Source organism: Diceros bicornis, chromosome 15, assembly GCF_020826845.1.
Source record: "Diceros bicornis minor isolate mBicDic1 chromosome 15, mDicBic1.mat.cur, whole genome shotgun sequence".
Lineage (NCBI taxonomy): Eukaryota > Metazoa > Chordata > Mammalia > Perissodactyla > Rhinocerotidae > Diceros > Diceros bicornis.
The window spans coordinates 11,629,126-11,655,884 of NC_080754.1; the positions used below are offsets into that span (position 1 = coordinate 11,629,126).

At 41.0% G+C, this 26,759-nt stretch overlaps 1 protein-coding gene across 1 annotated transcript in view; it reads right to left on the minus strand.

Moving 5' to 3' along the window:
* MYH15 (myosin heavy chain 15) overlaps positions 1–26,759 on the minus strand; it is a 127,419-nt gene that overhangs the window by 26,692 nt on the left and 73,968 nt on the right. The window contains exons 27-34 of the mRNA XM_058556514.1: positions 25,449–25,539; positions 22,997–23,386; positions 17,874–18,000; positions 13,130–13,248; positions 10,502–10,698; positions 7,036–7,385; positions 4,737–4,861; positions 1,823–1,938 (exon numbers count right to left, since the gene is read on the minus strand). Of these exons, the coding sequence (XP_058412497.1) occupies positions 1,823–1,938; positions 4,737–4,861; positions 7,036–7,385; positions 10,502–10,698; positions 13,130–13,248; positions 17,874–18,000; positions 22,997–23,386; positions 25,449–25,539 (1,515 nt within the window). The remainder of the gene's footprint in view (positions 1–1,822; positions 1,939–4,736; positions 4,862–7,035; positions 7,386–10,501; positions 10,699–13,129; positions 13,249–17,873; positions 18,001–22,996; positions 23,387–25,448; positions 25,540–26,759) is intronic.

Consider the following 26,759-nt stretch of genomic DNA (forward strand, 5'->3'; position numbering starts at 1 on the left):
TTTCTGATACAATCTGCACTTGCACGGAGCACTCACACAGAAGGGTCTGCGATGGTATTTGTGATATTTTGTAAGACAGGCTCATCTTTCCTTTCCGGATGTACCTATTATGGTTATTATGAATCATTAACTAAAACTCATGAATAGCTCCCCCCCCTCCCTCCAGCCCACCCCTTCTCTTTCCAGCCCCTTCACAGCCTGTGTCTCGTCTTCAGTTCTTTCTTCTCCTGGCCCTAGCTGTTTGCATCCCCGGCTTCTCTTGCACTAAGATTAGTATAATTGGTGAACTGCTCCGCGACATTCAGATGTACCTGACGAGATGCAGACTCTCTGAGGATGCATTCTTTCCTTAGCCAGGTTTATTAATAGGCACAGGTTTGACGTTACCTGAAATGAGGTTGGTTTTTTTTAACTGCACAAGAAGACGTTCATTTTTGTTCCTCATGGAAGGAAGTAGGGCAAATATCAAGGGCCAATGTTGTCGCCCTTCATCAAAAAAATTCTTTCAGACACTGACTCAGAGTGTCTTAAGTGGACCAGAATTCACCCCCACAGTCAGCCCTACAGAGGACAGGGCTGGCGAGGGAGAGCAAAGATAACTCAGCACAGAGAGGGCCAAATTGGGCTTGACATCTTCATTAAAAAATGACCCCATGAGGGTTTTGCCTGAAAATGGGCTAGGGGAACAAGGCCAGTTCAACTGAACATGTTATCAGGTTTTTTTTTTTTTAATTGTTTAACAAACATGTTGAAAGCAGGCTGCCAGTTGAACCTCAGAATCAAATGATTTTCCTTGCTGACATATGGCATTGACTTAAGGGAACAGATCAGACACATAACATCATCGTAGTTAATTCCACATGTTTACAATGGTGCCTTGACATATCGAGTGTGAAGTGCTTTGCCAATGTCAGCTGACTGATCTTCCTCACCACCTTCTGTGACTTGTAGGGGGCTGCCTTCACCCCTTCGCTTCACTGAGAAGCCAAGAAGTGGAATGTCTAAAGTCACCAGCTTGTTATGAGGAAGCTCAGAAAAGATCCTGCAGCCCCTGAGTCCCGTCTAATTCAGTTTCCTGACTATTAAGACTCAGCTGCTTCAACAGGGATTCAACAAGCACCTTAGCTCCCGGCTCCCGCACCTCTCCAAAGAAATGGCTACAGGCACAGGCGGGGGGTATGTGAAAGCTCCACGTTGATCCAACATTAATTTTAACGTACAGCATCAAATTTTTTAGTTCTTTTCCTCCACTGTCCGGCATTATCACTCAGTCTCTTGGATGCTCAAGAAAGAGGCTTGCTATAGGTAGACTTAGACAGTATACACAGTCCTTGTACATATAACTATGCTTTTTTGAATGTGTTATCCTAAGCCTTGTATGAGAATAGAAGCTGCTCCAATATAAGAAAATTATAAAAAGTGACAGTAATTGTGTAGAGGCTTTTTTTATTTTTATTTTTGGCTGAGGAAGATTAGCCCTGACTAACATCTGGGCCAATCTTCCTCTATTTTGTATGTGGGATGCCGCCACAGCATGGCTGACAAGTGGTGTGTGTTCGCGCCTGGGATCCGAACCGGCGAACCCAGGCCACCAAAGCAGAGTGCACGGAACTTCACCACCAGGCTACTGGGCCAGCCCCGAGGCATATTTTTATATTAAGAGTGCAAACTTGCTAGAAAGATGCTAGTGTAGGGTTGGACTGGCTAAGTTTCTCTGGTGATGTTCCAACAGGGTTCATAAAAGCAGCCAAACACAGGGAGTTCTGTTCAGTTAAAGATTCTGAAATATGCAACTTTTGCTCACCAAAATAATCTTAAATACCTTAAATTTTCTATTTCTTCATTTTTCTCTGAAAGCTTTCTTTCAAGTTCCGCTTTAGTTTCCAAGAGTTCAAGCTGGAAACGAAGAACCTTGCTTTCATTACGTTCCAGAGCTCCCTGAAATACATAAATAAAAAGCACCAAATTAAGCCCACTTTTGGACAAAAGTATTTTTTTTTCCTCAAAACGTATGTCACTAATGTAGCTCTCTTTAGAGTCGCTGGGAGAGATGTAAGTTCAAACCAGGTCCCTGACGATTGGAACAGGATGAGAGACAAGTGATTACTTCTGTTTGTCATGTCACTTACAGCTTTGAGACTCTTAGGGCTTTCAGCTGTAGTTCAAGAACTAGAATTCTAAAGCATTTTTTAAAATAGAAAAGTTCAAGCTTGTCTGTGACTATATTTAAACTTTTTAATTTATTACTCTTGACTTTTTCTAATGTATTCCATCTTTGGGATGAATCAAAATATCAAAGCTAGAACAAAGAAGGTGATGACTCCTACCTGGAATCTTTAATTCCGGACATCACAGACGGATAGAGAAGAAGTTGAAAGCATTCAGAGGGCAAGAAATAGGACAGTGCCTAAATATTGTCATATGAAGAACGATAAAGGAATTTAGGATGTACTTGACACATAACACTCAGTGTGAGCCATTAGCACCATAATTACTACTGCTACCTCAAATAGATCGCTTTGACAGGTAGGGAGACCTCCAGCCCCTTTGAGTATTTAAATATAGGCAAGGCAATTACTGCCAGGGATGTTATAAAGGTGATTCAAGTTTCAAAGTACAGGTTTGATTAAATCTTTAAAGCCTGTTCCAAAGACAAAATTTATATATAAGAAACAAATAAACAAAATACCACTTGGAGGAGACTGATGAGGATGTTTACAAAGGGCACAAGGAATGACAACAAACTATTGGTCAGTTAACAATCGGCAGACAGTCCTGAAGGCAGGAGTAATTTTTTAGCTTCTTCTGAGGGGTGCTTAGCCCATACCACCAAAAGTAAAAAGTAAAACTGAGTAGCAATTTCAAAATAAAAATAAGAAAGATGTTGGGGATTTTAATATGGCTTAAGGCATCGCTGCTGTTCTCTCAACACCACCTTCAATATAAAAGAAAATAAATAAAAAACAAATGCTTGGATAACAATTTCCTCCAAGGGAATGGTGCCCTTCCTTCAGGTGAAATGATCACCTCTAACCCTCTAGAATACACCAAGAAAGTGAATCTTTGGAGAAGGTGACCTGGGATCATTTGAGTTTTGTGGCTTCAAAAATAATTTAAGTTTCTCATAAAGGCTCGCCAGGAACATAATAACCCAATTTTACAAATACATGTCCAAGTTGATGAAGTATTTATAGATGCCCCTGAAGACAAAACTTGAGAAAATGTGAATAGAATGTAATGCCATCTAGTGGTACTAAATGGTATGAGCGCAGGGGCCTTAATACTCCCACCTTTGCTCTGAGCACTAGTCCATTTAATAGACAAAGATGTCTACGTGTTACACAGGGCTCAAATTGCCCCTGTCCATTCACATCTCTCATTGGCTTGTCATGGTGCTTGAAATTTCTACCATAAAAGTTAATTCTTTGGGTTAAAGTGGTGGCTTCAGAAAGTCCCTGGCCAGGATGGCCAGAAACCAAAGGGAACAAGTAAATGAAACAAAGTTCACAACTTTTCAGGGACCAGCCTCGCTAGGGGACATCACACTGCCAATGGAAAGGTTTCTATATAAAAGGTCGAAGACCTCGGAAAACAATTATGCACAAAAAGGCAAGAGCAGTGTTAAGAGCCGTCCACTTGACAGCTCTATGTACAGGGTAAGACGGACACGTCTTCTGTCTGGAAGGTCTCTTACAGAAACATGGTGGTGAGATAAATTTAACAGACATCTCTTGGCACAGAGCAGTCCTTTGGGGTCTAATTTTCCATTATCACACCTTCCCAAAGGCCCCTGCCTAAAATTGACTGCTGTGTCTTTTAAAAATCATCTCTACTGGAGGGTGAGTGGGTGGGACTGCATTTTAATGTGACCCAGTGCTTATTCAAAGGGTGGGGCAAGGAAATGAAATTCAGCTGTGAGAAAGGAGGCCTGCAGGGCTTGTTAACTGCTTAATGATTGTGACAGGATCACTTCCTTCTGAGTTCACCCTCTTTGGCAAACGTCTTGTCAGTGGTCCTTTCAATCACTAACACACACCTGGGATAAAATCAGAGCTTTTTCCTGAACTTTTCATCTATAACACTGAAAACGCTCCTGTCAAACACCCTGCACAAAGACAAGCTTTCAGAAACAAATGTTTGAGAGCATCACTTTGAATCTCATTTTCAAAACTGCCTCAAGTTTTTTGGAAAAAAATTGTTTTGACTGATTTGAGGAGATTTATTCATTCAACATTCAACAACATTTACTGACCCTCTACTATGCACCAGGCAATGTTCTAGGCCAGTGCTTCTCAAATGTTAATGTGAAGATGAACCACCAAGGCACTTTGTTAAAATGCGAGGAGAGGCCTGGGAGTCTGAATTTCTAACAAGCTCCTGGGTGACGCCCATGCAGCTGGTCCCTGGGCCACATTTTGAGTAGAGAGGGTCTAGGCACTGGGTTTAGGCTGGTGAATGAGATAGACATGGGTCCTGTTTTCATTACAATCAGGAGATTTGCTTCCACTATTGCTTATTCTGTTCTCTGAGGCTTGATTTCCTCGTTTGTGAAAGGAGGACAATAGGTTGCTTGGGTGATTACATAAAATAACGCATATCAGGCACTTGGCCAAGTGCCTGGCATGTGCTGATCATTGGAATAAGTGTCACTGCCTTGTTGTTGTTCTTGTTACTAGAATGCAGATCTTCTGCTTTGTCACAATGATAAAACCTTCTCTGCTCCCTGGAGGTAATACCTCTGCTTCTTCCAGCGCCACCTGGACTTCAGTCTTCTCTTGTTCAATCCGTTTCTTGACCTTATCCATTTCACTTAAGTTCTGGTTTCCTTCTCTCACCTGATTTGTCAGATTAGAAATCTCTTCTGGAGAGGGAAGAAAAGCAAAGTTAGTGAAAGGAACCAGTCTCAGACCCATGATATCAGACACAACAGACTGTCCCCAGAGGCCCACTGGGACCGTGGTCATGCCATCCTTGGCAACTTGACGGCAAGGCCACTGGGGGCACACATGGGACCTTTGTTCGAATTAGAAAAAGGCATCCCTTCTTGCCATCTGACAGAAAGTTGCCTACGACAGCTGGTGAGGATGGTGCTTCTTAGAGTGTTGTGCATTGAACATCCTGTACAACTCTACACGGCGGTCCTGCTTGCCAGAGTCATGCCAGATTCCACCTGGCGGTGCTGTAGGACATGGACCTGGAATCCCTACACTCCCAGTGTAAGTGTTTAGCTATCAACACCAGCGGCTGCCATTGTGTCCGCTGCCACTTGACACCAGGATGGGAACTTAAAACATAAACTGGGTCACTGCCAGAAGCCAACACATAAGCCTAGCCAGATCAAAGAATCTGAAGGAGCTCAGGCAGTTGTGGGTTTGTGGCTAGGCTCTCCTGAACGCAGGCCTTTGACAGAGTAAGGCATCCAGAAGCGACAAACCGCCACCGCCTGATACTGTTCTTGTCAGTTCTGCCTCTTCATGGAGGAAGACTTTGTACCTAAGAGGTGGGGGGTAGTGCCAAGCAGCCCTGGGAATCACCCGCAGTCCAGAGGCGATGCAAGGAGCTTGAGAGCTTGCCCGCTCCTCTGGTTCTGAGATCCCAGGCTGTGATGTGACATGACAAGAATTTTAAAAAGTTACAAAAACAAACCTGTTAGATAGCAATTCTCCTATGAATAATAAATCCTTCCCTGATAAGCCCTCTTCAGAAGAAGAGTTCCCAAGAGAAAACTCCGAGCAGTGGTTCTCTACTCTGACCACACCTTAGCTTTTGAAAAAGAATTCTGTCCAAGCCCCACCTCAGACAAGTGTGGTCCCAGACCAGCAGCCCAGGCCCCACCTGGGAACTTGTTAGAAATGCAAAATCTCAGATCCCCTCTTGGACCTACTGATACTGAAACTCCATGTCTTAACAAGCCCTCCAGGGGGTTGGGATGTGCTCAAGTTTCCTAACCACTGTTCCAGCACCTCTCCCATGCCTGGTGACCTGATCATGGACTATGTAGGTCAACAGAGAAAGCAAATTTCATTTACTCCTCCAATAGTAATAAACTTGCTCCCGGGGCGTCTCAGGGTTTTAATGCCCATCACTGTTGCTGCTGGTGTAAGTTGGCAGCCTCTTTGAAGGGCTACTTGGCAGTACCTCAAAATTTAAAAATTCCTTCCTTTAACTCAGCAATTTCATTTCTAGGATTCTATCCTGCTGAAATATTTTTACATGTCCACAAAAATATATACAAGGATGTATAATATAGGATTATTTATAATTGTGAAAAATCGTATCTAAAATGAATAAGGTCTAGTTAAATAAGTGTTAGTCATCCTCATTATAAAACACCATGAAGTTAGTAACAATCATGTGGCAGGTCCCCATGCACAGGCATGCAAAGGCCACGAGGCACAGGGAAGGTGGCATAGCCCAGTAGTTAAGTGGGTTGATGCTGGAGTCAAGCTGGCTGGGCTCAGATCTCAGATCTGCTGCTTATCAACTGTGAATTTGGACAAGTTCTTGGCTTTGCGTGATTCAGCATAATCTGCATTTTACAGATAAAGAAACTAACATGTAAGAGAATTAACAATGAATAATTGTTTACAGAACAGCGCCTGCCACACAGTATGGGCTAAGGGAATATTGGTTAAATTAGAAAATATACTGATAAACGAAAAAATAAAAGGTGTAGAAACGTAATTTGAGTAAAAAATACACGCTTGAATATATGTGGAAAATCTTGGTAAGGCTATGGATATCAAGAAATTCTTAATAGTGGCTGCCTTTGCAGAGTGGAACTGGGGCTAACGGTAGGCAAGTAGTCTTATTTTTAGAATTAATTTAATAAAAATACATCTATAGTAAAAAAAAAAAAAAAAACTCAGAAAGAAGTATTACAAACAGCAAAGTGGAAACCTGAGGGGTCCCTGACAATACCGGGGCGTCTGCCCATGGAGGCCAGCCTTGCCCTGGAAGCCGGGCCCCCCTCTTCCCCGCCCTGCCCCGCCAGCTCCCTGCTCCTGCCCGGGCTCCAGGCTGGGCGCAGAGTACCTCGGAGGTTCTTGTTCTCCCTCTGGAGGGTCTCCTGGCTCACGGTGCTCTCCTCGTAGGCGTGCCTGAGCTGGAGGAGCTCGGTGCCGAGGGCCCGGGCCTCCTTCCGAGCGGCGTCCAGCATGGCCCGTGACTCCTCGTGCTGCTGCCTCCAGTCTTCCAGGCTCTTGTCCAAGCGCCGCTGCTTCTGGTCCAGCGCGGCCGCCGCGGAGCGCGCCTGCCCGAGGTCCGACAGGGCGTCCCCGAGCTCGAGCTGCAGTCGGTGCCTGGCCCGCTCCAGGGAGGCATTCCTGGCATTGGCCGCCCCCGTGGCTTCAGCAGCCTCCTGCAATCTCATTGCCAGCTTCTTCCTGAGAAGGCGAGACCCAAAGGGTGAGTGAAGCCACAACTCTCAAGAGCTCATCCAGTTTGTCCTTGATTAAAGACTTGGGTACAAAGTGGGATAGCCCTGAGGCTGGCTTAATGGTACAAAGCAAAAGCAGCTCGTGTCTGAAAATGACCTCCTTGTGCCTACAGACCCCAGAGGTCTGCTGACCCCCATCCTCTGGCTCCTGGGTCTATGTGTCCTTTATTTCATCCCATCCCTGGACTTGGAACTCAGGATCTCTGAATCCCTGTATTTGCTTACCCTAAACCTTAAATAAGCAATACAGAGTTTATTGATGACTTCACAAGAAATGGGAGAAAGAGAAAGTTCTGCTGAACACCCCCAGCAGTAAGCAACTGTTAAAAATCCTTAGGTGGATCTAGTCTTTAAAGAGCTTTTGGGCTCCATTGTTCTCTCCTGCTCATTCTCGCTCCCTCTTATCGTGTGGCTCCTAAACATGCCCAAATTCTCTCTTTTCTCTGGATTTCTTTGCCACCTCAACTCCTCTTCCCAAATTTATATACTCAAGTTCATCGCATTGTTATGTTCACTTAACAGGTCCCACTGCTCCCAGGGATCCTTCAGCGCAGAGATGGAGTGGTGTATTAACCACCACCCCCACGAGACAGTGCTCCTAGGCTTTCTGATGGATGAAATGTGTTCTCTTACTCATATCTCCTACAGCGACACTGGTAGTCCCATTCTTTCTCATTTATTACTCTTCTTAGATGAAAGGTACCACATGTACCAAAGCTTCTTCTGATCCACTGTTATTAAACAGGAAAAAGTCCTCAGGAATTAACATGTGACACACAACTAGCCCAACAGAGCAATGTGGTCATAAAGCCCTTTTTTGGTGGAATCCTGCAAAAACAAATCTGTGCTCAGCATCTAGGAGGGATCTGGGGTCTAACAACTTCTCCTTGCTCATTGGCTTTCTAACCATGGTCATTTCACTTCTTTGCTTCACTGTTCTTAACTGTTAAGAGGAGATTCTGATATACCACAAGGTGACTCTAGTTAACAAGACTGCATGGTATACTTGGAAGCTGCTATGAGAGTAGAGCTTTAAAGATCTTACCATAACAACAAAATGGTAATTATGTGGAGTAAAGAATGTGCTAACTAACCTTATGTGGTAAACATTTTGCAATATACACATATATTAAATCATCACCTTGTACACCTTAATTTTACAATGTTATAAGTCCATCATATCTCAATAAAGCTGGAAAGAGAAACGAAGAGATTCCGATGCTTTTACTCCACCTAAAACAAGAGTCTTGTAAAATAATTACATGTATTTTAACTACTTTCGAAATGCTCAATTGGTACCAGAAAATAGGACTTTTCCTTTGGGTGAGCAACCATGCTGGTTTGCCGGGACTGAGGGCTTCACCAGGACAGGGGACTCTAGTGCTAACATCAGGCAGGTCCAGGGCAAGCTGGACAAGGGGTCATTCTCGTTTCGCTGATACTGTGGTTCCACATTTAATACCAGCTACCATTTTGCTCTTCACCTTGCCAACCAGAAGTATCTACTTAGCTGCCTAGAAAATGCAGAGATATGGGAGTTAAGAAACCAAATTCCTATCCCTGGGGAACTCAGAACTCAGAGCAGCAACCTGGGCCTCAGCTGAGCCTGAGTCCAATTCCACTAAACTCACTCTTGTGAACCCAAACCTGGAAATCAGAGCAGGCAGATCCTCAACTTTCCAAGTAAAACAAATAGAATCCTAGATTTTTTTTTTTTTTGGTAGCTCTACCTCCCTGAGGTGATTTAGCGGGAAAGCGTAATACAGAAAATGCTTTATTTATTTGATGTTCAACTAAGTTTAAAGCAAAAAAGGTCTTCAGATATTACCATGTTTGCCCATGGTATTTTTCTTTAGTTGTCATGTAGGACAGAACAATTAGTTCCAACAAATCCGTGTGGTCCTAAGTACCTCTATACTGTCCCTCTTTTCTAGCCCTCCCAAAGAAACCTTCAAACAGAAGGACTGGTAGGCACTTTCATCCGCATTCTTCAATCATTAGAAGAAAAAAAAATCTTACTTTAAAAGCAAATGCCATATTTTGGATACGAGGAGCCATTTCAGTTCAAAGCCCCACTTTTCTGTGGTCTGGAGTTTTTAAAGCGTCGACTGCAGGTATTTTTAGTACCTGTCATCCCACAGCCTTTGTAAGTTACCGTGGCTACAGAGAGGGATCGCTTGGTACCCGTTCTGGGACAGAACACAGCGGCTGTGCAGCAAGTGCACGGCACTGCCTCTCAAAGATTTCGGTGAAGAACTGAAAACAATATTTTTGGTTGAAGCAAAAGAGAAATGTATTGATCTGCCATGGATTTTTGCTACCAAGCCAGACACGTTCTTTTGAGTAAACCTTTAATGATTATGAACGGGTCGGTTTGACACTTTCTCTCAGAGATACACAGTCCTTCGACCTCTGAGCAAAATGCGTCAGTACTGCACCCTGGTCCAGGTCATGATGCATCTGGGCCCCAAACTTCGGCAGTTCCTGAAAGAACTTCTGAAGCCTTTGTGTAGTGTTGGCTATAAAACTAACCTTAGAGGTGGCCTGAGGGTGATGTCTTTTCAAAGAAACCTTTGTCCCATAAGGCATGATGACAGATCCTATCATGTTTCCAGCCATCCCTGTCCACCTTCACAGATCACTTTGTAGTCTACAAGTTGTAGACCAGAGACCTGATGACTTTAGTGTAGGCAGACGTGTACACACATGGCCTCAATTTTTTTGGTGTCACAAATGAAATAAAGGATTTTAAGTGCTAGACCATTTTCAAACCATTGTTCAGTCACATCTTCTCAGACTTCCCTCGTACCCCTAGGAAGAGCCTCCTTTCTCTCCCCAGGACCTTTCTATAGTCGTTATCATGTTGTATTATAATTTTTTTTTTTAGCCTCTGTAGAACATGTGCTTCTTGCCTTGTTGGCTGTTTCAGCTTTGCTCTTGGGCTTGTTCATGCACTTGGCAAGGATTCGTTAAGTGCATACATGAGGCCTTGAAGACACAGTCACTATTCCCATAATCTGCTGTGTGACAACTCCAGGTTCAGGGTAGCCTTGCCCTACTCACTTGGCATCCTCCAAGTCTTCAGTTCTCTGGATGGCATCATCCTCGTACTTCATTCTCCACTGCACAATTTCAGCATTGCCTTTGGATAAAGCCCGAAGCAGCTCAGCCTTGGCCTCCTGTTCTTCCTCATACTGCTCTCGTAGAAGGTCACAGTCACGCTTGGCTGACTTCAGTGCCTGGGCCAGGGCACTCTGTGACTGTATGAGACACAACACACGTTAAAAAAAGGCACCATCACCGTTAACAGCAAAAGGCTTGGAGGTGACATCATTTTGTTTAGATAAAGGCTTGAAGGTGACATCATTTTTTTCAGATAAGGTTAATAACAACCTGCCACAAATTCAAGCTGAACCTGAACGTAGTAAGGTAATACCAGGGGGAGAATTTGGGACAAGAGAAAGGATAGAGTATCAAATTGCTGCTGGTAAAACAGGGAAGAGAGTTCTATTTAAGGAAATGCCAGCCTGACTGTGTGGCTTCAACAACAGACTGGCCTGGGGTCCTGGAAATAATGGAGAATGTGAAGGTAGCAAGGAGAACATTCACTATCATTTAAGCAATAAGATTTATATTTAGCCATATATAAGATTCAGATCTTATTCGGACTAGAAAGGACCACTGAGATTTAGTCTAGCCTTTTCATTCCATTGATGAGGGAAACAAAACCTTTCATTTCACGTGTAAATCTCTAAAAACATTATCTCTTATCACTTTAAAACAGCACTATCCAATAGGACTTTCTATAGTGATGAAACTATTCTATATGTGCACTGTCCAATATGGTAACCATTAGCCACATGTGGCCATTGAACACTCAAAATGTACCCAGTACAATGAGTGGTCAAAACTGAATTTTCAGTTTATTTAATTTTAATTAACAGAAATTTAAATTTAGATAGCCACCTGTAGTGTAATAGTGGCTACTGTATTTATTGGACAGCAGAGCTGAGTTTAATGACCATTTCTATCACTTAAATCGTAATCTGGTTAACCGAGTAGCATTGTTCCCAAGAGATAACCTAGTCTAGTGGGAAGAACCAGGGTCTCGGTCCTCACAGGTCCTTTATGCAAATTAGAGAAAAGCATCTTCTCAGGTAGACGCAGCTCTGAGAGCACAAGGCTTGGTTAATGGCAGCCTCGACCAGACACCCTTGGGCAGTGAATGAGGAGCAACAATATATACAGTGACCCAGGCTTTGGAATCCGATAAACTTGGCTTCAAATTGCAACCCTTCCTGTAATTTAATATATATTTATTGAGCACCTGTTCCAGGCATTAGTGTTTACAGAAGGAAATGAGACAAACTCTTTGCCCTAAGGAGCGAAAAGGACTGAGAAGACACACAAAACACACATGTAAACAAGTTAATAAATAAGATTACTGACAGCAGTAAGAAAATAAAACAGACTGACACCACGGAGAATGTTTGCCTCCTTCTCGTCCCTGAAAGGCCTTGAGGAAGGGCCCTCAAGCCACAGGAATAGCAGCTACAAAAGTCCTAAGGCCAGAATGACGGCAGCTTTTCTAAGTGGCGGAAGAGAGGCCAGGGTGACCGGGGGGGGGGGGGGGGGGGGGGGGGGGGGGGGGATGAGGGAAGCAGACGATGAAGTCAGGTCACAGACGAGGCTGCAGCCGGAGTAAGGGGGCCTTGTAGGCCAGTCAGAAGCCACTGGGAAGGCCGCCAGAGAGAGCTTCTAGAATATAAATCAAGTCATTCCACTACCTGCTCAATTTCCTTCACAGTTGCTACCAGCTGTATGACTTTACACAAGTTATTTGTCTTCTCAGAGCCTTGGTTTCTTCATGTAAAAAGTTATAATTCTACCTGTTTCATATGACTTATATGAAGATTGAGATAACATGAGAGAATTATCTAGCATAATGTTTGATGCACAGACCATAGAAGCAATTTAAAGATTTATATATAATATAGAAAATAAAGAGAGTACAGGAAATAAAATAAAATATTTAAAAACAGAAGTCTGAAGACTCAATGACCTCGCCCCTCACACTAGATGCCTTTGCAGTGACATTATGTACAAGGGAGGTACTCTGAGGTCTTCGTAACAAGACACCTTGAATATAGACTAAGAATTAACTTGAAATACCAGAGCTCAAAGAATTCATCTCTCATGTGAGTCGCTATGCTTTCACCTTAAAGAAATACTTTCACTGGGGTCAGCTGACTAGCAGCATTATATATTCTCTTGGGAAGAAATGACTAATATCTATAATTTACTGACAATTTAAAAGTAATATTAAACTAAGCCAGCCCCATTTATTTCATTCTGGTCTTTTATTCAAATTCCACTTGGTGCAATTTAGAACCAAAGATCCATAAAGAGCCTTGCAGACTTTCTGTTCAAGTAATAATGCAAACTGGAAACACGTACTGTGCTTGTTGTAAATCTGACAGAGTAGAGAAGCCATTTGCATCACTAGGAAGATCCTTCAGTGATCAAGGCCCTTCCTGGCACATACAAGGCCCAACAAGTCTTTTTTCCCATAACTTCTCGGGCACTTTCCCCTCTTCTTTCACATGAGAAGATATTCAGGTTGCACCCACCAAGCACTCGTTTTTTTTTAAACATAGTCAAGCTACTAGTGAGAAATAATAGATGCCTTACTTTGGTCTCCTCTGCCAGTTGTCTTTTCACTTCTTCAATCTGCAGAGTGCAGGTGCTCTTTTCTCTGGAAAGTTGGTTTATCAGAGCCTCCTTTTCTTCCAGCCTCCTTAGGAACTCACCTACAGAAAGATTTCACAAAACAAGCTAATCACAGTCTTCCTCCTCATCTAATGCCCCCACTCCGCCCCCCCACTTAATTTGTTGACTTTGAGGGCAACCAGAATGACCCCTACCCACATATTTTTGATATTTAGAAGGGGTCCGAGAATCCAGTTATCGGTAAATGATGGCAATGGGCCTTTCCAGGACTCACAAGAGAGCCCTAATAAAGAACTGATTTTTGGTAGTAAGTATGAGTCGATAACACATAATATTAGCTACCATTTATTGAGACTCTTCTATGCAGTGGGTACTTTATGTATATTATCTGGTTTAATTCTCATAACTCCTTAATAATGTAGGTATTATATTACCCATTTTGCAAGGGGGGAAACAGGGCAACTTACTTCAATGTGATTGAGACACAAACACGCATAGCTAGTAATTAATGGATATAGATTCAAATTAAGTTCTTAATCCTGAAGAACACATTCTTTCCTTTATGCCATGCTCCCTTGTTTGTTATGTGTGGCTCTACCAATTTCTGGCTATATAATTTTTAGATAATTACAACTTCTTTGCCTCATTTGCAAAATGAAGATAACAATAAAAGATTGTTAATGAAAATTACATGAGTGTGAATGTATTTTGTAGACTGAATTGCTAAATAAATATGAGAAATAGTCATTAAACGGTGGGGAATGTGACCATGAGAGGTGGAAATTCTATTACACTCTAGTCTACCTTCACTGCTGAGCTTATTTCATTAACGCAAGGTCAAAAATGCCTTGGTTATTAGAAACAGTACCAAAGCTAAGCCAATCCTGAGGCAAGGTAGTTGCTTCTACAACACAATTAGTGCAACACTAAAAGCCCCAAACGTTTATGCCTTCATCCTTCTGGCTACAAATAAGTTCTAAAACTCTCAACATTATAAGGAAGCATCCGTTTGGGCTAAAGCAGTGATTCCCAAACTTTTTGGTCTCAGGAACACTTTATATGCTTAAAAATTATTGAGGACCCCACAGAGATTTTGTTTATGTGAGTTTTATGTCAATAGATAGTGTATTAGAAATTAAAAGAGAAATTTAAGATGTGTATTAATTCATTTTAAAATAGTAATAATAAAAATATTAATGATATGTTAACATAAACAATTTTTTTAGGGTAAAAAACTAGATTTTTCAAGACCCCCACCAAAAAAATTAGTGAGAAAAATGACATTGTTTTACGTTTATAAAATTCTCTGGCTTAATAAAAGATAGCTAGATTATCATATTTGCTTCTGAATTCAATTTATTGAGTATATAATATATTCAACAATATAATATATTGTTTTGGTTGAAGTGTATGAAGAAAACCCAACTTCTCACAGGTAAGTAGTTGGAAAAGGGAAGTGTATTTTCATAGTCTTTTTAGATAACTGTGACCACTATTTGCTACTACACCAAAACCCAACAAATAGAAGTTTCTTAAGGGTTAGTTGCAATATGGAATAAACCACATCAATGAACTTTTCCCTGTGTTACATTAAAATTTCTGGGTCTGTCTTAAACTTTGAATGGATCTTTTACCCATTCATGATTTTGTAACATCATGCAGTAGTGATCTGAAAAATGTGTTCACTGAATTATGCAGATCTTCCAAATGTTGACACATTTCATTATACAATATAAAAAAATTATATTTGTTAACATCACCACTGATCTCATCAGAAAAGTCTTTAAGAATTGAGAGCTGTCAAGCTCATGATAGCATATACACGTTTTCCAAAATCTAATTTTTGCCTAAAAGCTCCAGTTTTATTGTTGGAAACAAACATTGTCAGTTGTTTTCCTTGAAGTGACAGGCTCACTCTGCTCATTTCTGAGAAAATATCTGCCAAATATCTAAGTCTGAATAAGCACAGTTTGTCAATTTTTCTTTCAAGTAAATATGGTACTCCCAGAAAAAACTGCTAGTTGAGCTCAGAGTTTAAACAATCACCCATCGTACTGAAGCATGAAACAGAAGTGCTTTATGCATCCTTCTTGCTTTGTCACACTGAAAATCAAAAAGATATATACTCAAGGTTGAGCTATAATAAAACTAATTTTTTTTGCTGAGGAAGTTTTGCCCTGAGCTAACATCTGCGCTAGTCTTCCTCTATTTTATATGTGGGTCACTGCCACAACATGGCCGCCAATGAGTGGTGTAGGTCCGTGCCCGGAAACTGAACCCGGGCCACTGAAGCAGAGCGTGCTGAATTTAACCACTAGGCCATGGGGCCGGCCCCTAATAAAACTAATTTTTACTGTTTCATTAAGGATATTCTTAAACAAAACTGACTTTTTTAAACTGTGAGTACGTATCAGTGAGTACAACGATTACTAGCACAGTTTGGTGCTGCTGTCTTGACTGGTGATGAGGCTCCGGCAGTTTTAATCATCATTGCTTTTGCACCATCAATACAGATGGCGAAAGAATAATAAAAGCAAACAGCATCTTTGAATTATAATGAATAATATAATTAACCTCATACAAGGGTTTTGACAATCACTGGGAGTCTGTGGACCAAACTTTGAGAATCTTTGTGTGAAAACATTATATTTACAAGGATTCTGAAGACGTGCTGATCCCTTAGTGGGTTGAGACTAATATATCACGTATATTACAGAACAAAACCCGTTTAACATGGCTTAATTGACCACATTTACTATCGGTCTCCTTTGAAAGCAGGGTATGATAAGTCGACAGGATAGGGCATGAGAAAGAAACTTAGGCAGTAGTGGTAAAAAAGCATAAAAAAACCTGAAGCATAGACCCAGTGAGGGGAGGGGACATTTGGCTGGGTATGTACTTAAAATTAACTCACACAAAAGCCAAAAGGTAAAGATAAGAATTAAGGGAAGGAAGAAAAGGTCCTGCATCCTAAGCAGAATCATCGTCTCAGACCCAGTTTCACTTCGCTCACTTACCCACCAATTTCCTCATCAAAAAACTGAATAGAAAATTAACGCCAGTAAGTAGGGGGAGGTAGGCAGTGACTGTCAGAACCAATTTTATCCAGCACTTCCCGCAGGGCCAGGCATCCAGGCATTCTCCAGGCTTGTCCCTGGACCGTGGAGTCCACACACAGACTACATCCTCGATGGCACAAAAGATCCAACTGTGGGCTTTATAACAAGGCCAGGCGTCACACACGCTGTCGCCAGTATAAGAAGAGGCCTATTCGGTGTCCCTGCCAGAACCAAAAAAACTTTCCTCTTAAAGATTTCCAGGCTTGTGGTTTTGCCAGCTCGTTTTAATTTAGCTTTGGCGCTCGATTTAGCATCTCGGAACAGAAGTGTGCATTGGCAGAGGGAGGTTAATGGCCCAAATGGTCTTCATTCTCTTTTCAAAGTGTGTCTCTCTGGGCATCAAGAACATATGGTTTATTTCTATTGACCTAGGAATTCTATCTTTGGGAATATACTACTAAAAATAATTCTAATTACAGACAAATATCCAGCCACATGCTGCTTATAGCAGAGAAACAAGTCAAGTTACAGGGCAAGATTAAGTAAACTATGTCCCTCTACTTAATGGATTAGAAGCAGCAATTATAAATGACTGAGGACACGGGATACAAAAAAAATCTTATGACAAATTGAAAAAGAAAAACCCCAAATAGATTGCCACAATGTAAAAGATTGGAAAAATTTTCCCCCAAAAAAACTGTCAGTCGTGGCTAATAGTAGACAGTAAGCCATGGGACATTTTTCTACTTTTAATTTATTTATCAAATGTTTGTGGAGCACCATTAAGTGGCAGGCATTGTTCTCAATGACTGGCATATATCAGTGAACACAACAAAGACCCCTGCCCTCAAGATGCTTATATTCTGGCAGATGGAGATGGACAAATAAGCATGTTTGTTGTGTCAAGTATGTAGTTTGTTGGAACGTAGTAAATATTATGAAAAAGAAGCACATGGAGGAAACGGGTTGCGAGTTCTCAAATGTCGCCTTCTCAACAAGGCCTATTTCGACATCCCCCAGATACCCATTTGATTAACCTTCATCTTCAAGTCTCCGCAGAGTTAATAGGGTATTCCAGGCAGAGGAAATAGATAGGGCAAGACTGTGGGGTGGGAGTGTGCCTTGTGTGTTCAAAACATAGCAAAGAGGTCAATGTGGCCAAAGCAGACCAGAGAGGGGAAAGTAGCAGAAGCGGTCGAAGAGATAATGGGGGGCCCAACTGTGCGGTCCTTGTAAGCCATTGTACAGACTATGGCTTTTACTGAGTGTAGGAAAGAAATGTGGGTTCATTATTGAAAATTAGAAAAAATGCCTCTTTCAATGAGGTAGACATTATAAAAAGCCGTGTCTTGTAGGATGTGTGGATAGCCCCTCCCATCCTTTGGTCTTGAGAGATGCTTAGCCAACTGAATGTTGGTTTTCCCCTTCATGGATGAGAGCTAGGCAGAGCCTCCCAAAGTGGCACAGAGGTATCCCTTCCCAGACAAGAGCGTGTCTGTGAACAAGGGTCTATCAGAGGCCTCCTTCTTCCCCTAGAATCTTCAACTGCCCACTCCAGCTCAGTGACTGGCTTACCATCTCAGTCGTCCCTCCACCAGTCTGCTGGATTGAGGCTCACAAGCAAGCGAAGCAGCATGTTTACTCACCATTCTCACTCCGGAGCTTTGTCTTCTGTGCTGTCAGGTCATTTGCCAACTGAGTCACTTCATCTAGTTTTACATTTGCTTCATTCAAGCGCTCTTCATACAGACTACAGAGCTTCTCAGCATTATTCTATGAGTTGAGAAAGAAGAGTTGGACATGGCTCATAGAATCCATGCTGAGTTAGCCACATAAAGAAGGAGGGGAGGGAGGTTCCTGGGACCCTTGTGCTCTTTTATCCTCTGAAGACCTAGCCAGCAAATCAATCTTCTAATTTAAGAAAGCACAGTAAACTCAGGGTCTGGGCCCCTAAGTGGCCCAAACTTCTCAGACTATATGTGTCAACAGAGAAACTCAACTCTAAGTATTGGGACACTCTCTAGAATTCTTTGCTCTTCTGAAGAGGGAAACATGCCAAACACTGATGAAGTACATCATCACTCCCTGACATTATATTATATATTTAACCATCTTTCTCTTCCACTAGAACCTAAGTATCATAAGGGTAGAGATTCTGTTTGATTGCAGATATACCCTCAGTGCCTAGAATAGTGCCTAGCACATACTAGTCGCTCAGTAAATAAGAGTGTACGTGCAGAGGGAGGGGAGATAAGGAGGGAGGGGATGGAATAAGAAGAAAGGAAATCCAAAGGGCTAACCATCAGGAGAGGAGAAACTAGATGGGTGACCTGAGCTGTAACTGCTTGATAACAGAAATTTGAACTGTCAAAGCAACTGCACCCTCCTGATCACTAAGACTGCAAGCTCAAATTAACCCTGTTGGGTTAGTACTTCAATAACAAACTCCAACTTCTCAGAAATAGTTTTTTATGCTTAAAGAAAAGTCTGTGCCATTCAGCCTTTGCACTTCTACCTGGTTTAGGTAACAGATCTAATCATCAGATTCTTGCCACATTCTGGAAACTAATGCTAGTGACTTTGAAACTCAATATTCTCAGGACCAAGAGCTGACAAATGTAAGATGATGGTATCCTCTTTACCTAGCTTTAATATGCATTTTTCTTATTAATATGGTCAGAAATGGTAAAATGACTTGGTGGTTCTATAGACTTTACAGAGCTGTTTTTGTGTTTTGCTCTTTACATATATTAAATATCAATCCATAAATAGCCCATGAGACTTTTGTCTCTACAAAGAAAGAGCACTATGGAAATGTGGTCTTTGGAAATGGAAGAATAAGAAAACAAAGAAGAGATCATGCCAACGGCATTGGAGAAAATGCTGAAATCTGGTGGAAAACCTGATAGTCTCAACGTCAACCTAATTGTTATGATATAGCAATGGCCAAGGACCAGGAACATTTAAAAGATGATGCCAGGTTTGGTCTTCCGGGAAACTTCTGAATCAGCAAAAGTCTTAGAGATCTCCAGCTGGAGTCTACACTATGTTGAAGATTGTTCTCTTTAAGTTTGCACTACTGACTATTCTAAATTCCCTATGAAAGACTCCTCGATTGCATCTTCTCATGTCCCCAAGGCCGAATGCAGTGCTTGACACAACAGAGGCACTTAATACATGTCTAAGAGACTCAAACTACTGCAGACTTTAGTAAGATGTTGGCCAACATATCCACTAAAGTTTACGTAGAGGTCACAGTCAAACTTTCCTTATGAATTCCAACCCCCTTTTTTAACTTGGTCAAGGATATTATCCATTGATTAGCAAACTAATCAGATAATGTCCACTTGGAGGCTAATGAGGAAAGTCACAGATGTTCCATAGCACACCCAAGCTTGTTGGTGGTTGTGAAACCAGATCTGGCAGAGATTCAATGAGAAGTTTCTTGTACAGTGCCATCAGCATCACACAGGTTAGAGCACTGATGTTAAGTGCCAGGTACACTCAATTATCCACTCTCTCCACTTGCTTCTAGAAGAAAGCTATAGTAGTGATAAATGTAACAGTTTTTAGATGGTCTGAAATTTCTAATTATATTTTGAATGCTCTCACTTCTGGAAGCAATTTGACAAAGTTGGCACACTCATTGTTCTCCTCACAATATCCTTCAAGAGTTCAGACTGACCTGTTTTACAAATGAGAAAACAGAGTCAGAGAGGCTAAACACCGTGCCCAAATTCACACAGCTAGTAAGTGTTGAAATTAAGATTTGAACCAATAACTGCCTGTGCAAATGCAAACAAAGAAACAAACAAAGATCAAATACTAGATTCATAAACATGTGTTACGTGAAGTAGTAATAGCAAAGGAAATGTTAAGGATTAATTGACTTGACGTCCTAGTTGGCTCAAATTGTCACGAATTCTAGGTCCCAGAGGAAATTGGATAAAAATATGATGACTGTGGGAACCACCTGTATTGTATGTTGTCTCCAATAGTAAATGACCCCTTAACTGGGCCAGGAGGAACACATCCAGGTATAAGGAATGGCACTTGTGTTTATGCCCTGACTATGTTACGCTGTGTACGTGTTTGCTGAGGGTGAACGAACACAGATCTCTCTAAGACAACTTAGTCAATGGTGTGTGGAAATGGCAAGAGAAGGAGCCAGGGAATCCCCAGTTTTCAAGAGATGCCTGTATGGGGAAGCCCAGCAGGGCTGTGCATATCTGCAGAGGAGGCAGCCACCTGGGCAGGCAGAAAAGGCACTTGCCCTTAGGCACAGCCTCAAATGGTAGGTATCCACAGGCAATGCTAAGCACTGGAATAGTGTTTTCAATTTACAAAGCATTTTTAGAAGCAGGATCTGCAAAAGACAATGAGATTGTTTATCTAAAGGTGGCCTGTAGAGGGATATAACATTCAAAGGGGTTGGACCTTCAAAAGAACTTCAAATATAAGCATAAGGATAGACACTAAATTTTGATACTGGGAAATAAGAGGTTAATAGCATAATGCGTGTTCATGCTAAAGCTGGTTGTTAAAGTGATGCATAAAAATGCTGCCTCCCAGAAATGCTGGAACCAATGGGAATTCAAAATAATCAAGATAATTGTGAGATTGCCTATAACTTCTAAATTGCCCTGGGCCTCTCTGTCAGCATAATATGCCTTGAAAATGCTTCAGTTTCCACTGTACCATTGAGTATTGGCATTTCTGACATTATAATTCAGGAAAAGATGAAGTAAACAATTCAAGAAAAACTTCAGCATAATGTATATGCCTAAGAGAGTGAACAGAATCAATTTATCCCACCAACAAATATTTAAGGTGGCAGCAGAATGTGGTCACCCACAGATACATATACAGGATTTGGAGTTGAGGCCCATCTCCGCCATATAATTGTATGACCTTGGACAAGTCACTGAATCTGTGAGCCACAGAATTCCCAAGAGGCATATGTAAAAGTTAGTGGTCACATGGGGAGAGAGATTTCCAACCAGCCCCCAGCTGTTATAACTCTCCCAGCCCAGGATCTAGTTATATGAGTGAATAAACCTTCAGATGACCCCAGTCTCAACTGCCATCTGAGCTAAGGCTGTCAACCCCCAGAACCAAGAGAGATAATAATAAATTGTTGTTTTAAGCTACAGGTTATGGGATGATTTCTTATACAGCAATAGATAAATGGAACACTACCCTTTGGTCAAGGAGACAGATTAAGGCAGGTATGGACAGACTCTGCTTTCCTTTCAAAATCCCATCGCTAGTATCTGAGGAAAAATCTTTCTTATTTTGGTTTGTTTTTGTTTTTTGGAACCAGTGAATAATGGTTTTAAGAAAAATATTTTATTCTTTGGGATAAGAAGAAAAGAAATGGATGAGTGAAAAGAAAAATATAACTTATAAGGTGGAGAGAGAAGTTATACTGAATGGTCTTGATTTTATTAGTTAGTTCTTCTCATTTATTGACAGGAAGGATTCAGAAAGGCAGGGTTAGAATCTGAGGGAGGATTTTGTATAAAATAAAACAGAAGGTGAATTAGAAAATTAAAGAACTGAGCAGCAATGAAATTCCAGAGGCAATTGGAAAGTATGAAATTCATACCTAATGGATTTATGGTGAACCTATCAACAGTTTTATGATTTTATGACTTCTTACAAAAATGTGCAGAAACAGAAGAGTTCCTGAGGATAAATGAGAGGCACAGTGGAATATGGAGAGAGTAAGGACTCCTAGGTCCTCATTTGTGCTGAGGGAGGCAAAGGAAGCCTACAGGGCACGGAGAGAGGATGTTTTCATTGCTGAGTGAAAGACAGAATCCATATAAAATGCAGAACATATGAGAGATAGAGGAGAAAGAGACGACCCAAGACCTCACTAGATTTATAGTCTAAGATGATTGGAGGTGGGGTAGAGGGGACAGTGAAGAGAGGGTGGGGGGAGCAGGGTGATTGTGCTTCTTTCTACTCAATGTGGTCTTTAAAGGGAATTAATGCTAAACATTTTAAGAGCCACTCAAAATCCATGAAGAAATTTTACATTTTTCTGGCCACGGTCCAAGAAGATGAAGCTTTATTGTTGGTTTGTCTCGTCCTCAGGTGACTTTACAAATTCTGCTCACAAGGAGAATTTCGCTCTAGCTGTGAGCTCTGCTTGATCTAAAGCAAGCCTCCTCTCAACTTCCAGAAGGCAGGGTGACCACTACCTGTGATCTGATGCTAGTCATTTGAGACGAGAGTGTGCAGAGTATACACTAACAGGTTCAGTGGAGAAAGGACATGTGATGAAACTTTCTTCTAGTGCTGGCTGGTTAAAGAGACGCCAGAGGACATGAGGGAGAAAAAGTTCCTTCTCTCAGCAAAGCTGTTTGTGTCCACCATTCATTCAGACAGACTCTAGAAGTATCTAGGCCACCCCGAGGAGTGCTCCCAACACAAAACTGTTCTTCAAGAGAGACACAACACTCACATAGCTAGTGGCTTCACTTTCCAAGCCTACTTACTTATGTCATCACCAGAAAGAACCACAAGGAACACCGACTGGAATTTCAAAAAAAACAGAAGCCACTGTCAGGCTACATTCAGGTGATGGTCACGTGACCTTAACAACGACCGCTGACGTTAGGCCAGATCCAGTCAATCTGAAGAACCGGAGCCTCCATTAGCAAACACCTTGAGTCACCAGTCTGGTTAATTTTCTTTTCCTTCATCTCCCCTACCTACTTCCATGTTCTGAAGTCCACAAGGAGGGCTTGGGAATGTTTACCTTAGCTCTGGTCATCTGCTCAACACGGGTCAGGAGATTGTCCACTTCTAGCTGCAAATCACTCTTGTCTTTTTCCAATTTCTGCCTCACTTGTTGTAGACTCTCTACCTGGTTCTCGAGCCCAGCCAGGCTGTCCGCGTGTCTCTTCTTCAAAGAGGCAGAAGTTGTCTCAAAGTGCAATGTGGCCTCTTCCATGTCTTGGCGAAGCTTCTGGAATTTTATTTCCTGCTTCTTAGTTATCTCGAGCTGAGCCAAACTGGCCCCTCCTGCCTCCTCCAGCCTCTCATGCAACTCTTCCAGTTCTTGGGTGAGGTCGGCTCTCTCCCTCTCCACCTTGGCTCGAGTGGTCCTTTCAGCTTCTAGGTCCTCTTTCAAATCTTGTATGTGAGTCTGCAGCAATAAATAATTTTGACTTTTACTAAACACTTGGAGCATATTTTATATTCAAGAGCCTTACCATATCTTTTATTTTTTTAATTTCTCAAAACTAAGAAAAATAATATAACACTTTTGATTCCCATTTTATAGTTAAAGAAGATAAAACACACAAAAATTAGGAGATTTGCTCCAAATCAGTCCCAAGACCAAAATTAAAATTTGCAGTTCCTCCAAATCTCCCAGTCCTTGGTGATGAGCAACTTCATTACACTATACATGCAGAGGAGAAAACTTAGTAAGGAGGATCTTCCAAAGGAATGGGAAATATCTTTCATATAACAAGAAAAACATTTAGAGAGAGTTTGTAAAAAATAATGATGAATTTTATATACAATACCTAACTCATCTGGAATTCATTTACCTGACAATCTCAACTATTGGGAACTGGGGCAAAAATCTGAACAACAGAATGAATATCTGAACAACAGAATGAATATCTCTGAGTTCAAGCAACTTACTCATAAGAAATGGCATAATTTAATTTTATACACAATTCTGACAAATGTGGCTACTTAGTCTGCAGGCAATCTCAAGTAGCAGGAGAGCTGAAGTAACAGATTGGAATAGGTGGAGGAAAGGGGACTACTAATGTGAGTAGTAATCTGATACCATCAGAGGCAGAATTATTAGGCAAAGAAAAGCGGTGATAAGACCTCCCAGAACCCAAAACTCTTTTAGTGTAGGAGCAAATAGCTCTACAATCTTGACAGCATCATTGTAGTACATTATACGTTACACTACACATTGTAGAACAGCACACTGAAGCCACTGATGTTCACTAACATCACCTTAAACAATTAGGTATAGGTTAGGGTGGAGGGAAAAAAGGATAGAATCTATTTTAGAATATGTTTTCCTTTCCATTAAGTAAGAGCACCACGGCTTAGAGGATGGTGATTTCTAGATCATACCACGTAAGTAAGCTATCAGATCTGTGGATGAGTTGTGACAGAGAAGGTGGTAAAAAAAAATCTATGATTTCCACATCCAAGTAAACACGATCCTCTTCCCACTAGCATTCTTGGGATCCAACACCTTTATCCCAAATAATACTGTCATTGAACCCAACATTTCTGAAACATTTCTTCAGAAATAATCTTTAAAGCATTTTTTTAAATCATCAAGGTAAGAAAATTTGTCTTTTGGATGAATTAAAATTTTGGATTTATTTTTTGTTTTGGATAAAGTCAACTGTCTTTTGAAGACAAGCTTGGTGAATAAGATAGATAATCACTTGGAGATTAATATTGTGTCCAAAAGCCTGTCCAGATAGCGGCAAGACTGGTTTTCTTATTTTGCTTAAAAGGTATCAGAAGATAATTTTCAGAAAGGGGTTCTGAAATTATTTTGTGTAATGGTTACATTACTGAGATAACTATTTAGCTTCAAAGGAAAAACACCCATCCGTATGTGTATGTGAGGAGTTATATGTATACGTATATATTTATATTACTTTATAACATCGTCATATAGTATAAAACAGTCACATGGTCTAAAGCTTATAAATAAGTGCCTGTTATCAAATAATGTCTGGAAGCTACAAGTAGCTACAAAACAGATTTTCCACATAATTGCCTTCTAATCACAAAGACTAATCATCATAAAAATTAAATTGCTAACACAATGCTTACCACGGGTCAGGCACTGTGCTTACTGCTCAAATGTACTGTTGCATTTAATATTATTAGCTCAAAGGCCGTCAGGAGGATTAATGAGTGAAAAAATACACGCCTAGGATTTTAGCACAATGCCTGGTTCACAGCAACCATTCAACAAATTAGCTATTTGTTTTTATTATTCTCATGAGAAGGACATTTAAGCTTAAAAAGTTATTTTCCTAAGAGTCACATATCTGTGGAATGCCACAGTTTACCTTCTTAACCACTGCTCTTTCTGCCTCTGTCTATAGTTGGCTAAGGGTGTGGATACCTTGGCAGAGCATTTGTCAGTGAAGCACCAGTCGCCACCCATGCATCTCAATACAGGTACTCACAGGTACTGGATAAATGATTACCTGAAGTTCTTTAGCCATCTTCTGAAGCTGAGCCACCAGGCCTTTCTCCTTTTCCATGTTTGATTTCATCCGACTCAATTCTAATTCTTTTCTGTTTGGAAAAATGTATCAAATGGAATTGTTCAGAGTCATAATGTTTTGTTTAAATATTTTTGGAATTTTAGTAATAACACATGAATTCATTCTCATTGTAAAAATTCAACTATTACATCTATATCTGAACTCTTCTTGGCTATTACACCCAATCTTTGTTTCTTCCCTAGAGGTGACCACCACTATCAGTTTGGTGTGAATCCATCCAGTCATTTTTTTCTAAGTATTGACATATGTTTGTGCTTATATTTCAGTAGAAATAGTTTCATTCTTTACTGTGAAAGGTATAGTATTGTATACATTTGTATATATAGTTCTATAACTTATTTTTAACCCAATAATACATTGAAGATTTTTCCATGTTGGCCCACACATAGATTACTTCATTTAAAAATTAACTGACAACCTATTCCGTGATTTAGACTTCCTGTAGTTTATTTATCCATTTCTCTATAAATAAGCACTTAGGTTTTCCCCAATATTTTGCTTTTACAAATAACACTGTTCACATACACGCCTCCTTGTGTACAAGTGAGTGTTTCTCTAGAGTGGACACTGAGCCGGGAATTGCTGGGTCAGGTACAGGTAGGTGCTTAAAAATATATAGCCCTGCCCTTTGACCTCCAATAGCAATGTAAGATTATTATTTCTCTACATTTATTCTTAATATTAGCATACTGCTAAATTTTTCCTAATCTGAGAGAATAGATTCGTATGTCATTGTTTTATTGTGGATGTCCTTGTTTATTAGTGACGACAACATCTTGTCAACTACGGGGATTTAAAAATGGCCGGTAAACCACATGAACTGCCTGCTTGTGTCCTTTGCCTGTTTTTCTAGTAGGTTACTCATCTAATTATTGAATTAAAGATTTTCTTTTAATATTCTTGATATTTATTTTTGATATCTGTTGTAAATATTTCTCATACTTTATAATCTGTTGCAATTTTATGTTTTATTTTTATTTATTGTTTTTGTGAGGAAGATCAGCCCTGAGCTAACATCCATGCCAATCCTCCTCTTTTTGCTGAGGAAGACTGGCCCTGGGCTAACATCTGCGACCATCTTCCTCCACTTTATGTGGGACGCCACCACAGCATGGTCTGACAAGCAGTGTATCGGTGCGCGCTTAGGATCCGAACCCGGGCTGCCAGCAGCGGAGTGCGCACACTTAACCACTACGCCACGGGGCCAGCCCCTGCAATTTTATTTATGTT